The 16242-nt window shown below is 34.1% G+C and overlaps 1 protein-coding gene across 5 annotated transcripts in view; it reads right to left on the bottom strand.

Moving 5' to 3' along the window:
• Window positions 1-16242, bottom strand: part of LOC126976512 (uncharacterized) — a 176551-nt gene that overhangs the window by 92778 nt on the left and 67531 nt on the right. Inside the window, exon 2 of one of the 5 annotated variants that reach the window (XM_050824877.1) lies at window positions 8670-8742. The exons of the other annotated variants lie outside the window; for them this stretch is intronic. Within the exon in view, the coding sequence (XP_050680834.1) occupies window positions 8670-8742 (73 nt within the window). The remainder of the gene's footprint in view (window positions 1-8669; window positions 8743-16242) is intronic. 5 annotated transcript variants of the gene reach the window in all.

Below are 16242 nucleotides of genomic sequence, written 5' to 3'. Positions count from 1 at the left end.
GGTGTTTCCGGGACGATACGACATGCGTAGGTACCTCCAAAAAAATCCGCTCGTTTGTCCTCCTTTTCCATAAAAAAATATAGATATCATTTCAAATGATGAAGAGTAAATAAGAAAATGCGAGCAATTATATATTTAAACTTATAACTAAAGATTTAAGACAAACACAAACATCCTAAAAGACAGAACCGACCAGGCATTACAAGCAGCGCCGGTTCACGAGCTTGACGCAAGGACAAGCTATCGCTTCCCTCGTATATTAATTTGTAGAACGTTCAGGATAAAACCATATCGATAGACAGATAGTTGGGCAGCGATGTGATCCTGTATGGGTGCTGTTTTTTACTTTAGAAACATGTAAACCCAAAAATATTTCTTTTTGCATGTATACAAGTTCTAACCACACGCGTAATGCAATCTGCCGGATTATGGTCGAAGCCGTATCTGTGCGACTTCCGTAGTCAGCTCTTTTAACAATGTATTCCCACCTAAGTACTACACAGCTAACTAACAGACAGGAATTTAAATTATTTACGAGGTTTTCGGGACTCTCAATTAAGAATATGACATCTATTTTGAGATCCAAGATGGCGGGTGTGACTTTTTCAATAAAATCAATAATCAATAGGTTTTCGGAAGAATTAGTTCCTTATGTGACCTACTGATATTGATCTGCCTTATGCGTAACTAGCTAATCCCGCGGCTAATTCATTGTCTTCTCTTCAAATATGGGTTGTTACATGTATAAGAACTATATAAATCCTACTTACTTCATCTAGCGCTGCTCCTGTCAAAAAAGTAGCCATACATATTATCACCCCCTATTTCACCCCTTTTATTATTAGCCTATCTTCCTTCTTAAACCACCTGCAAGTCCCGTCAAAGATTGATTCAGCCTTCCGGATAATACCTCGGACAAACAGTCAGACAAAGAATTTAAAAAATTATCACCGTTAAATGACGCTAGTTGTATTTTAAATCGCGCTAAACATGTTGGATGTATCCAAGAAACTATTCTTGTAAACGTATTCTAGTTTGACAACAAATATAATCTTCAAATTGTTGGTTGATTGGATAACTTGAATATTAACAGTTAGAACATGAAAATTTTGTGTAACTAAATATTATCCTGTGAGATATGAGCAAAATACGTCCTTAATCTATATTTTCAATACGTCCTCAATTCATATTTTCTAAAAATTCCTATCTTCTATAAACTATCGGCAACAATCGTATAATCCGAAATAATTTCAAATCCGTAACCGTAAGCGAAACTGGTAAATTATTTTTATTAATACATATTCGTATAACTATATCCATGACATCACTAGATTTGAGAAATTGTGAATTTTTGTAAATATTTGTTTCTTCTAATAAATTAAATTAACTTAATATGTATATTTTATTTTCGTAGTACCCTACACAAATTCTACCAACAAATAGAAATAAGGAACAAAGTACAAATAAAAAAAAATGTGACAACATTAACAAAATAACGTGTGTCTGGACGGAGGCGGCGTGATTCAAAACATCAAAGGCGTTGGTCCACTGTTGGTATTTACAATGTGTTAATATGATAATGTTATCTATACTAATATTATAAAGAGGAAAGATTTGATTGTTTGTTTGTTTCTTTGCATTGAATAGGCTCCGCAACTACTGAACCGATTTGAATAATTCTTTCACTGTTAAGCTACATTATCCCCAAGTGTTATATAGGCTATATTTCATTTTCAAAAAATTAGGGATCCCTACTAAAAGTCCAGTAATGTAACCCAAGGTGTAAAAACACGGACGCGAACGACGTCGCGGGGTATCAGCTATTTATTAATAAAATCTTTTATTCAAATTCAAAAACACTTTATTCATGTAGGTCACAAAAATGACACTTATGAATGTCAAAAAAAATATATATATAAATATTGTTTCTTATTGAATTTACCGCTACTTCGTAAAGGGTTGAGCTAATGAGAAGAAGTAGCAAGAAACTCATTGCCACTCTTTTAAGTCAAGATTTACATTTTAGTTGTTTTACAAATCATTTCAATTACAATATATGCAAAGTGACGCAACAAAAATACTCAAAAGTCAAAAGCTGAAAGGCTTACATGAGTAAGTAAAAAAAATAAAAAAAAGTAAATTGATACTTATAAACACAAGAGTTATTGAGTATAGTAGATGCATCAATCCACACATACCGTAAATAAATAGAGGCATTATGTGAGCATTTCATTAAATAAAATATATAATAACTTTAACTTTAAAGGAAATAATAATAGTAAAAAAACACATCAAGCAGACCTGTAACAGACCGGTAACAAGATCATCCAGCCACCACGAGTAGCACCCGTTCATTGATTATAAAATATATTTTATTCTTAGTTACACTTCTTGAATTTGCACATTATAATTTTGTACGTACATAATTAGTACTAGCTGACCCGGCAGACGTTGTTTTGCCATATAAAGTATAATTCACGCGATTTTCATCATTTTGTTCTATTGTCAATAGTTTTTGCAGCGCACGCAAAAATAGGTTTGCGATTTTACACCTTGTGTTACAAATTAGCAATTTTATTACGGATCCCTAATTTTGAAAAAAAAACATAGCCTATATACTATAGCCTTCCTCGATAAATGGACTACCCAACACTGAAAGAATCATTCAAATCGGACCAGTAGTACCAGAGATTAGCGCGTTCAAACAAACAAACAAACAAACACTGCAGCTTTATATATTAGTATAGATTATTATTTAATCCTATTATAGTAACAATTGGCTTATGGAACTCAGCTATAATAAGCAATGACATTTTTACATTGTATATCATGTAAAAAATCTTGCAAAGACGACTTTGTCAGTTAATTATTGTATATTAAAGAAAATGGCTGTATGGGCATGAACCCTTTGCCTGTCTATGCTTAATAATGGACGAAGAAACCAAAAAAAAAAAAGAATGTCGAAAACGTCAGAAAATTTCTGAAAACTTTTATTTATTATTAGTTACAAAATATTAATAAATAAACAAATAAACGTCGTTCACGTTAAAATTGTTTCAATTGATTTTAAAGTGAAATTTTAAATACTACGTGTTACATAAAAGTTTATGATAACGGTAAGTTGTTAAGATTTTGGTTTTGTTTTCTGTGCAATTTTCTTAATTTTATTTTTAAATGTAAGAGCCATCTACGAAGTATTGAAAAACATTTAAAGAAAAGTCAAACATTTAAAAATTAAAGAATGAATGAATCGGTATACCTAGTGTGACCAGGAGAAAAAGGGATTCATTTTTAAATCTTTAAATGGATTTAAACTAGAACTTCTTGAACTCCTATTTTTTTTATCAAAATTAAGCGTATTGCTCGACTCTCGGTATCGGCTCTAATTATTTCGATAACACTTAAGGCCGTTCCCAATATACTATCTACAGATAGAGATAAATTACTACCTTCTACTGTCAGTAATTAGCTGTCAATAATCTGAAACTGTCCCAATATACCCGATAAGTCATTCTTATCGCCTTATATTGAGACGCGTTAATTGCAATTTCCATACAAACTTCTATCGCTGGTAAGCTATACGTCGTCCCATTGACAGAGAGCGTATACGGATAAGATGAGATGCCGTCGATAATTTTATTGGGACAGAAAAGTCAATGATAGTTACGATTTTTATCTCAAGTAAGAGATAGACTGAATATTGGCAACGGCCGTAAGTACACAGGGGTAGAACCATATAAATCTAAATAAGAAGGTATATATAAAATTTATATAATTTTTCTGAATGATTCTTAATTTATTCGTATTGTGTTATTTTCTACGCCAATGCTGCAAACTTAGATAATTTAAACGTCTAGATCTCTACCTAGAAAGAGGCTCTCCTCTTGCTGCTAGACAACCGATGAAAACAGGCCAGGTTTATTACTTTAGTGTACGTGACAAGCTACTACATTACGCTAGTTGTACGAGTTGTAAGCTACTTTGTGTAAGTCTGCTTGCATTGCTCAAAAAAGAGGTTAACAGTCAAACTAATTTTTTCGACGTTCTCACAGCTTAACTTATTTAAGTGTTACTTGAGAATTGATCAATGCTCAATTTACTTTTAAAAGTCCGTATATGCATACAAGGTCTTGATCTTGGCCGCTTCTTTAAAGCAGCATTAAATACTTACTTAAATAAAATTATCTAACCTCGTGACTTCATTTCTCATATTTTAGGTTTATTCACTTCACATATTCTAACTGTTCTCGGGGTCATACAATGAAAGTGAACAACACATAATATTATACGTTGATATACGTCCGACGTCATTTATTTTTTCTTTGTTATGGTTTTTGAACGAACAATGGAATGATTTAAGAATCATTTTACTTCGGAAATATATTCAACAATACAAAATTTAATCTGTTTATTTGCAGACCGTTATTAAGACAACTCGTAGCCTGGGACTTAACTCGTTTAGATTTGTCTCTGGTAATTTAATATTTGAATCCGTTTTGTTCGAATCGAATTGTGTTCATCTTAATCTTCTAATATAAAAAAATCTCGTGTCGCGGTGCTTGTTACCAAACTCCTCCGAAACGACAAAACCGATTTATATGAAATTTTGTGTGCATATCGGATAGGCTTGAGAATTGGCCAACGTCTATTTTTCACACCCCTAAATGATAAGAGTGACCCAGCAAATTTTGTATACATTTGCTGGGTCAGCTGGTAATATATATAAATCCAATGTCTTGATGTTTGTTCCCAGTGAACTCCTAAACTAACGAACAGATATTAATGGGGATTACTTTATAGAATGCAGAGTTTAGTCCAACTTAAGAGATAGGATAGTTTATATTTCGATTTCGGACCCATTATTATTATTTTTATTTTATATAATTGTTTAATATCCGGACGACCGAGCCTTGCTCGGATTTTTAAGAATGTACAAAACTTGAACAAAAAAAAAACTAATAGGACATCTGGATTCGAACCGGGGTCTTCTGCTTACCGGATCACTCAATGTCCCATCTGAGCTTTAATATTCTTGTATATAGTGGCAAAATTTACCTATGTATTCTAATGTTATTGTAGCTGTTTCTCATTCAAACATGGATAAAACCATTTTTTTTAAATTGAAACCCCCCCGAAATCCCCTGCATACTTAATTTTATGAAAATCGTTGGAGACGTTTCCGAGATTCAGATTATATATATATATGTATATAGTGGCGAAATTTACCTTTGTATTCTAATGTTATTGAAGCTGTTTCTCATTCAAACATGGATAAAACCATTTTTTTAAATTGAAACCTAGCTAGATCGATTTATCACCCCCGAAATCCCCTGCATACTTAATTTTATGAAAATCGTTGGAGCCGTTTCCGAGATTCAGATTATATATATATATATACAAGAATTGCTCGTTTAAAGATAAATATCCGGACAACCGAGCCTTGCTCGGATTTTTAAGAATGTACAAACTTGAATTTAAAAAAAAAACTAACAGGACATCTGGATTCGAACCGGGTCTTCTACTTTCCGGATCACCCAATGTCCCATCTGAGCTACTATAGTCTTGTATATAGTGTCGAAATTTACTTTTGTATTCTAAGGTTATTGTAGCTGTTTCTCATTAAAACGGATAAAACTACATTTTTTTTAAATTGAAACCTAGCTAGATCGATTTATCGCCCCAGAAACCCGAGATTCCAATTATATATATATATATATATATATATATATATACAAGAATTGCTCATTTAAAGATATAAGATATCCGGACGACTTTCCGGATCACCCAATGTCCCATCTGAGCTATAATAGTCTTGTATATAGTGGCAAAATTTACCTTTGTATTCTAATGTTATTGTAGCTGTTTCTCATTCAAACATGGATAAAACCATTTTTTTTAAATTGAAACCCCCCCGAAATCCCCTGCATACTTAAGATATAAGATATGGAATATTTGTTTTGTATGGACATATTTTCTATGAGAGAATTCACTGACGCACGGTTTGACAGTTCTGCTGTGAAACAATTTCATTATTAAAAAGGGAGCATATTTTACGAAATAATTCTTGATGTTATGAGTATTCTATCTGTCTTATTCATAATGACCCAGTGGAGATTAAAAACATCGCTAATATACGCTTGTTAAAAAATGGTATTCATAATCGCATATTAGAGCTAAAACGCTCATTATCTCTTCGATAAAGCTGTCGTGACTTATAGCAGCTAGGACCCTTCTTTAAACCTATTATAAGCACTCGAACGCAAAAAACATGGCCGACATCGATCAGCTGTTCGTGAAATAATGTGCTAAATAGCTTCTCGCTTAAAGTTGTTGGATATCCGTCATAGATTGACAACAATTGACTTCAAAAGTATGATTTAAGAAGTTTGAAAGTATTTTGACATCAACTTTTGACAACTGAGAAACCATTGACATTGAAAAGATGTCTGTTCCCATTGACAGTTCCTCATTAGATTAGTTAAAATCATGTTTTTTTGTACGAAGTGGGAACATTGCGTACTATAGAGACGTATTAGTTATGGGAGATTTATCTAACGAATATGAATATGGAATTTTATCGAACGCTCGATAGCTTTAAACACGTTTTAACTAATATAGCTTTATACCTTCGAAAAGCCTTCTTTATACCATCATTTCAGCCGGAAAACATCCAATGCTGGACAAAGGCCTCCCCGCACGATCTCCATAACGATTGTTGGTCCTTCGATGCCCTCATCAAACCTATTCCGGCGATCTTGACCAGATAGTCGGGCCATCTTGTACGGGGGCCTACCAGTACAACGTCTTCCGGTACGTGGACGTCATTCGAAGATTTTACTGCCCCAACGGCCATCTGTCCGTCGACCTATGTGCCATGCCCACTTCAGCTTCGTAACCACCTGAACTATGTCGGTAACTTCGGTTCTCGGATCTCCTTATTTCATTTCGGATTATAACACATGATAATTATTATCACTGTGGACGCAGTTTTAAAGTCCTCGTGGACGAAATCTCGGGACTAAGCTAGTTAACTGACATATATAAAAATTATTACAATCCTCACGTGCGCTTTAATAAATATCTTACTCTACTATCATATTTTATCATTATTTTACAATGGCATGTTAAGTTTCATTTACTGCTTCTTGGAAGGGTGTGATTTAGGCGTGGACACGAATGTTCATTGTAACACAATATTACGGGGCATAAAGATACACGGATTAAAGGAATAAATTCGGGCTATCTGGTAGTATGTGACGTCACAGAAAAATGGAAAACTACGAGACGTTGTTATTTAAACGATATATTGATCGTTGCGGTATAAGAACTTGCGATTCCGAATATTACACCTGTTGAACTACCGTTACAGTGTCGGTCTTCGACACTGAGGTAGTTATCGACAGTAATTTTCTCTTTCAATCGAAATAATAAGATGGATTTATACTTTTGTTTTCATGTGGGTAAGTGAACGTATGTCGTCTTATGCTTTACTTTGAACAAGACAACGTGCTAAGCACATAATATCAATTCGTCCATTGTGTCGATCATTGGCCGTTCATTACTGATGTGTGTCGATTACTGGCGGTCGATTACTGAATTTGTGGTTGGGTTGTGTCAGACAAGACAGACTGACACATTTAATATTTTAAACAATTAATTATTTTTTCTTTTGATAGGTAAAATTGACACAAATAAAAGCAATATAACTTTAATTGATAATATATCTGTTAATATTAACAATCATTAAAACTAAGCAAACTAAGCAACTCCCTTAAAGTGTCGATAACTGCCACAATTGCGGTAATGGATGCTTTTTCTTAAAGTAAAGGTAAACCTACCTATAACTTAAGGTATACAATGCATTATAGTTGTAATGCAATAAAGTAGTAGTGGTTTAGTATACAAGGCAAGTAAAAGTTAAGCCCGAAGAGTAAACTTAAGAATAAAATGTATGTTAAGTTTCTTCTTTTTGTGATTTGTGTGAGTGTTAAAATAAATGTTTTTTCTTTCTTTCTTCTTTCAAATGTAATCAAATCCGTAAACTTAACACGTCATTTATATTCACTAATTCCTGGTGACCGGAGAGGTTCAGAAAACCGGCAAAAATCAGGATCTTTTAATTATTTTGGTGTTAAATTAGAATTTCCTATAGGTAGGTACTAATATTATTAACTGTTAGAGCTGTTTTTGTTATTTATGTATTATTGTTATATTTATTCGCTATTCAGCATGAGACTATACCGACTTGTTGAGGTCTGATTATTGTGTAAAGCAAATTGATGGAACCATTCAGGCTCGAAGGACCATGATTGAGTGTACATGGGTAATTGGTAATTTAAGTGAAATTAGAGTTGTAGTTTAAATGTTAATAATATATAACATGCCTTTATCATTAAAAATAACTAATATAGATTAGTTAATTTGTTTTTTATTCGTAGTGTGTTGGTTATTCTAAATCTACAAAACAATACTCATAAGGGCAAGTCTTAAGAAAATAACGTCTGAGAGTTAAGTCGTGCGTGACTTGATCCAGTTGACGAGTGACGTTTTGTCAACGAGCAACTAGAAGTGGCATAGTGCCACGTAGTGCTTCTGTTTGTAACTTATACTTTCATCATAGCACAAATGGATTAGTGATGTAGAGTGGCCATTATACTACTGACACCTACCAGTCCCTCCACTATTGTGACGTGGACTTCTTACATCACGATATGGACGTATCGGCTCCGGCGTCAAACTTACCTAAAACAAAAATAAAATAATATCAATCAAAGGTTGAGGTTGGTTTAGGAAGAGGAAATAGATGATTGGATAAATCACTTTTTTTTTTCGAGAGGATCAAAATACATTTACGTATTGAAGACCCCGAAACGGGGCCCATATGTCGGGCTCGGGTGTAAACACTCCCTACCGACTAAAAACCTCCTCTGTGCTGATAGCCCTGAAGGCTTTTACAGCGAAGCCGGATGGGGGCCTTGGATTCCGAAAATGTAGCTCACAGGCGCGGGGCATCTCGGAAGGAGAATCGAGCCTCGGACCTCCTGCTCACTAGGCTGGATGGAGAGAAGATCACTAACGATCTAATATCAGATATATTAGTCCAGTGGACTCTAAGTGTGAAGAGACTTCGCACTCGCCGGCGAGTGCGGTGATATATGTATGTAAATATGTGTGAGTGTATGTAAGTGTGTGACTATTTTTGTGTAGTGTTATTGTAGGTGTGTGATTTGTGATGTGAGTGTGAGTGGTGTTAAACGATTACAGGACGAGAACTATCTCGTGGGGCTTCTATCAAAGTGGATAAATCAGTATGCCTATATTTATGGTTGGTAAAGCGGCTTTAATACAGTTGAGGGTAGCCCTGTTTCACTGCGACCAATGTGATCCATTGTGATCTTCTTCTTCTTTGCGTGCCTCTCCGACAAGCGAAGGTTGGCAGGCAGCTTCGTAAATTCAACTTTTTGTTCTTTGCGAGACGAAATACTTTCCACCTTCGATTCCACCTTCGCACAACACGCCACAAGTTAGGATATCATCCCCACCATCTGGATGTGTGGCGGTCCTCCACAGTGCGGTTTTCAAGGAGCTATCTTCCTCGAACTACGAAGCTGTGGAATGAGCTTCCTTGTGCGATGTTACCGGGACGATACGACATGGGTACCTTCAAAAAAAGCGCATACACTTTCCTTAAAGGCCGGCAACGCTCTTGTGATTCCTCTGGTGTTGCAAGAATATGTGGGCGGCGGTGATCACTTAACACCAGGTGACCCGTACGCTCGTTTGTCGTCCTATTCCATAAAAAAACAAACTTATGTCGCACTCGCGATTCCTGTCCATTCTCGGTTGTTGCGCAGCCAAGACTTTGCACGTGTAGAACTTCCACATTCGTGATCTTGTGAGTTCAACTAATGGCCAACATACCGAACCGAAAGCTTCAATACGTTTCCTGAGGTCTTCTTTAATAGACCACGCAAATTGTGATAACCAATGTTAACTATAGCTCACTGCTAAGATTGATTCTTTCCATGAATCTTACATATTTTGCAGTCAGCTGACGTATCTCAAGTGGTTGAAGTTATTTATATTTATAGTGGTCTTCTCAAATAGATTCAGAAAAAATGTGCGGGTTTTCATAGTAAGCCTAATCACAACGATTATCCGACAATATTTTGAAGTGAAACTCATTTAGAATCGTTGTGATTTCAAACCGTATGCAACGGAAAAAACGACAGGTAAGAGACACAAATACAAAAATGTGTAGGATGAAGCAGGCAAAGAATGAGGCAGAAATATGCATACTATTGAAGTGAGAACTTCTTTATCATCGTTGTGATTTGAAAGTCGATGAAACGAAAAAGCGATAGTAAAAAGAGCAGTCACATCAATTTATAATATTTAACATGGGAGATAATGAGATAGGAAGCATAATACAATGTTTTGGTACCAGGCGATCATAGTTAAAGAAGAGATTGTCTTAAGTATGGCGCGAGTATACCTTAATATATTCTGACTCCAAGCGCACGACGTATTACTACAAAGACACCAGGAGAACATATTATTATATATATTAGTGGTGGTAGGAATGTCTTTCATAGCGGTTGAAATCATGTGTCATCCTAGCAGCACGTACCAGGAATTCATATGCAGTTTAGAGTTTCATGCACCATGCAGGTTTCACTTCTGACATGTGTACTTTGTACGCACGCAATGTTTTTTTACAACAGTTTCTACAGAAATACTAGGTACAAGTGTAAAGAATTCAGTTTGAATTATTTCTATGGGCCTCTCCAAACTGAAATTAAAATATTGTTCACATTTTTTAATATTTTACAAAACGATTGACAGCAACGGCGGTGGAGTAGATAATAATGTTTGCGAAAGCTTTCTGCTGAGAGTTGATTATTGTATTGTTTTTAATTCGTTTTTATTAAGAGTTACAATCTATCACTCTTGCATATACTTAGTTACTATTATTAAAAATTTAAAAACTGCAATAATCATGCAATTCATATCTCATGAAGTAACTTTTTATCATCACCACAAAGGGACTCATCTCAACGATAGGTATATCGTTATCGGATCGACAGATTCTCATTAATCAACTCTTAGATATGGAAATATGAATGCACAAAGGAATCTATAATAATTCAAATGTCATTTCCAATCCATTTCAAAAGGTTTTTATAGAACATTTGAAAATGTCGAGCCCGAGATTGAAATAGAGTTCGCTGCATGCGATTCAATTAAAACTGTGGGCTGAGTGACGATGGATGTTTGCTTACCAGTTAGTTCACCTGGCTGCTCATGCAGAACATATACTAGCTGACACAGCAAACGTTGTATTGCCATATAAAGTAATAAAAAAAAAATTGGGGTGTAAAAAATAGATGACGACCGATTCTCAGACCTACCAAATGTCAAATCGAACATAAAATATATCGTACTACAATAATTATTATATTATTTTGCTATCGGTTGTGACATTGTATTTTAAACTATTCTTTCAATTTGATTTCTGAACGTCGGGGGACACATCAAAGGAAAAACATTTGTTGTTTTTATTTCATTCCGAGCATTTTTATATTTATTCAAACGTTCGTCGTTAATTCGTTTTAAACTTTCTCTTGACATCCACAAATAATTCAAGACCAAAGTTAGCCAAATCGGTTCAGCCGTTTTCGAGTTTTAGCGAGGCTAACGAACAGCAATTCATTTTTATATATATATAGACTAGTTGACCCGACAGACGTTGTTCTGTATATAATAAATAAAATACTGTTTTTAATGAATTTGTCAATAATATTTCATAACATCAAGAATTATTTCGTACAATATGCTCCCTGTTGTTGTAATGAAATTGTTTCACAACAGAACTGTCAAACCGTGCGTCAATAAATTCTCTCATAGAAAATATGTCCATGCAAAACAAATATAGGACGACGGGGGACTTCCAAACACTTTCATATTTATTCACCTATTAAACCTTCCCTGGACTTCCACAAATAATTCAAGACCAAAATTAGCCAAATCGGTTCAGCCGTTCTCGAGTTTTAGCGAGACTAACGAACAGCAATTCATTTATATATATAGATAGTTAATACAAACTACGTCTATTATATTTTGTGTTTTTTAAAACAAATGTCATATTGATAAGACTGAACGTAATGACACACACGTTTATTAAAAGGCATAAAAAGACATTTATTTTCTTAAAATTGATTTCTTTAGAATTATTTTTGATGTCATTTTGATACAAACACTAGAAAAAATACCACCGCTTCGGAACAGTTTGTATGGAAGCATAGCCACTAATGTATACCCTTATAAGCTCAGTGCCAGCTGGTCAATCTTCTAAACTTCTTCTTTTCCTTACCACGAGAGCGTCGAATAAACGTAACTTCATATAGTTTCAAAAATTTTTCAAATTTTTTCAAATTCAAATATTTTTATTCAAAATAGGATGTGAAATCACTTATTGAAAGTCAAAAAAAAAAACTAACACCCATTCCAAAATGAATGCCTCAGGCCTGAGAAGAATGGGCGCAACAAACTCAGCGGGCTTTTTTTTTCATCAAAAATATGTTTTACAATTAAAGTAACATTTACAAAGTAACAAAGTAACATTGTACAATTAATCTTATTACCTATTTAATAGCCTGAGGGCGGTCGCTCCATTCCCAATCTGTGGTATCATTAAGAAAGTCATTTATTTTATAGTAACTTTTACCACACAAACGTTTTTTAAAAATTCTTTTGAAAACCGACCGTACATGGCGGATGGAGATCAAGCAGTTGACTCTCGGGTGACAGGGAACCTACAATTGCTTACATTAACCAGTAATTATTTTTTATTTGTCTACTTCCGGAACTATAGTTAAACCATAGAGAAGAGATGGATACTTACGTAGATATATAAAAAAAAAATCCACTAACACAAAACGGCAGGTTTTTAAGAATGACTTGGATGTTTTTTTAAGTAAGGTTTTATTAAGTTTTATATCTTTATATATAGAATTCTTCTGTACGTGTGTTGAACAAGGAACTCCTCCTAAACGGGTGTACCGATTTAAATGATTTTTTTTCTGTGTGTGTTCAAGTGGATTCGAGTATGGTTTAGATTCACAATTTAACTCCCTCCTGCTGCACCGATTTTGTTGTTTTTTTTTGTGTGTTCCAGTGAATTTGAGAGTGGTTTTGATTCTCAATTCAGTCCATATATAATAGTCCTGCTGATGTTAGTGAACTCCTCCTAACAGCTGGACTGATTTTTCAAACTTAAGACATGTACAGGACAACGTCTGTAACTTATGTATATTTATTTATAAGCTTAGTTATAATTAAATAACATAATTTAATTCTATCTGAGCGACTTGTTATTCATTTACATTTTAAAGGTTACAATTGTTTACAATTATTAATGTATTCAAAACATTTATTTTTATACAAGTTCCTATTTTAAGCCTACTGGAAAAGCAAGTTGATATGTGATAAATACCTGACCTAAAAAAAATCGATTTATTTCTGTAATTAACTGCCGTATTATACAAATGATTAAAGTTTTCTTTAGTGTTAATTCCGCCAATATTTGTTTTTAGACTTCAGTCTCGTGCCAGATTTTGGCGTGAAAACACGTCTTGAGGATGCCTCGTGTAGAGGCGAAACACGTGTCGAATTGTTTAAAAACAAATATTGGCAGAATTAACACTAAAGAAAACTTAAATCATTTGTATAATTATGGATTTCCGCAAAGTAACGCCTACTTCAATAAATTTTCTTAACTGCCGTATGCTTAAAAATAGCATGATCGGTAATTTAACAGACTTTGCTACAAACTCCATAAACACAAATATGTAGTTAAAGTCTATAATAATAAAAATAATAATATTGTTGTTTACCACACATACATTAATAAACGAAGATAACGCCTAACGGTAGGTATATTTAATCAACGCGAATATGTAATTGCGCGCTACAAACAGCAGGCGTTATAAAATTTGAAATCTACACTTTACTACATCTTACGAATAAATACAGGCAAACTGATGAAAATATTATACCTTCTCTTTTTTTTATTATTTAGTCCACAATACTGCCTACAATTGTATGGATTGTAAAGTAGTAAAATATACAAAAATACTAAGTATTTATCAATTGAGATCAATTGATTGGATGTGGACGTGGCATGCGTGATTAAGTGATACAATAACTACAGCGCAACAAGACACGCTCAATAAACAAGCTTGATAAAAACAGGACTTATTCTAACTGCCAATAACAAGAAAAAAATATTAACAGATTACTTACTTGCTAACTTATCTATGTAATTAATTTATTTTTTATTTTGGGTATATTGTCACAGAAGATATCTATAGCATCTCTGTAATAATTTGCAAAAAATTGCATTCTATAAAGCGGACTATGATCACCAAGTTTGGTTTTGCTTTGTGGCAAACAGAAAGTCTTGCGGTTATGTAAGCGGCTACAATCTCGAGGCACAACGAACTTCAAGCGTTCAAGTAATTCAGGCACGTCAATGTATCACTTCATTAGCTTTGCCAAGAAAATAACATCTGCAATCTTTCTGCGGTCTTTAAGTGATTTCATTCTATAATAAGAGAGACGAGAGTCGTACGAAAACAATTTATGCAGCGTGTTTTATACTGATCTTTAATAGACTAATGATTTATGTTTTTCTATGTATGTATTTAAGTAATAAATTAAAAATACAATACGTACAATATTAAAAATCAATAAAATAAATTGATCCGAATTTTATTTGAAAAATTAAGAGATTCATTGTAAGCACCGTAGCCAATGTTGGTATGCAAAACTTTGCTGTTTCAAAGAGTAAGGCGTTATATTTCTTACTTTTTGAGGACGCGGCGACCGAGTTAAATCTATACATATAGTTAAATACCGATTACAAATTGTTTTCAAAATAATTTTACAATTAAATTAACTCTTAAGATTTTAATTGGAATTTGACACCAAAAGAAACTTTTTAATTGGAATATTATAAGTATACGTCGACTTAATACTATTTATTATTCCGAGTGATTCAAATGAATTATGTCGGAACGAAATAGCCTCATTACTACTACAGTAGTAGCAGCCATTGCTTGTATGAATTGTCATAATGTTATGTAATGAAATGTTATTGGCTGAATATTTGTATTGGTAATTTATAGATCAAAAAGTATAGGTTTCGGATAAGAAATTACCAACACACATATACTAAAACTGTCTCTGACACGCTGCATCTTATGACCGAAGGAAAAAAGACGTGTGGCACACGGGGACGGCCGCGGTAAAGCTATTGCATAGCATTTTTATCAACTAATGCAATTATATTTATTTATTTATTTTATTTATGCAGTATATTTTTTTGATAAAATTTATTTAAAAAAAAAGCAAACGGGAAGTGAATTAAATTTTTTACTTTACTTGCAAGATTTGATTACAGACAGACAACGGGACAGGTGAAACTAAATAAAAATGCTTGTCATAATAATAAAAATTAAAAAAACGTGATATTAAAAATAAAGAAATTAACAAAAATCATGACGTAAGTACCCCAGGCTCGAACTTGGGACCTTCTGCACAAAAAGCATACGTGTTCCACGGCAACTGTAATGACCGTGGCGAAATATCTATAACCGTGGTCTATATAAAATCGTGGTCGATAACTATGGGCCTGATGAGAAAGCTCATGGTCGCTCAGAGGGCAATGGAGAGGGCTATGCTCGGAGTTTTCCTGCCAGATCGAATCAGAAATGAGCAGATCCGTAAGATAACAAAAGCCACCGATATAGCCCAAAAAATTGCGTTAATATGGACCGACGAACTGGTCAAGATCGTCGGATTACGTTGGATCAGAGCAGAGCAAGACCGATCGTCGTGGACATCTTTAGGGGAGGCCTTTTACCAGCAGTGGATGTCTTCCGGCTGATGATGATTAGATGGGTGGGTATATTGTTTTAAATTTAACTAATACAGAAATTTCCTGTCTGTACCGTGCCTGTACCTGTTCCGTGATCCCAAGTTCGTAAGGACAACCAAGGTCAGACAATGAATTATTGCTCAACTAGCTCCATTATTAGCGCGTAATTACCTACCTACTTGTTTAGTTTTCGAATATTAAAAAATCATAATATGTGTGATTTTTTTCAGAGGAGTAACCTCAATTACTCGTGCATTCCACTATCAGAATTGGATTATAAAATTGGGACTAAAAGTAATCGT

The sequence above is a fragment of the Leptidea sinapis genome, chromosome 41 (genome assembly GCF_905404315.1).
Source record: "Leptidea sinapis chromosome 41, ilLepSina1.1, whole genome shotgun sequence".
In the NCBI taxonomy this organism is placed as follows: Eukaryota; Metazoa; Arthropoda; class Insecta; order Lepidoptera; family Pieridae; genus Leptidea; species Leptidea sinapis.
Note: the sequence above shows the minus strand (reverse complement) of the source record. Positions and strands in the feature narration are given on the sequence as shown.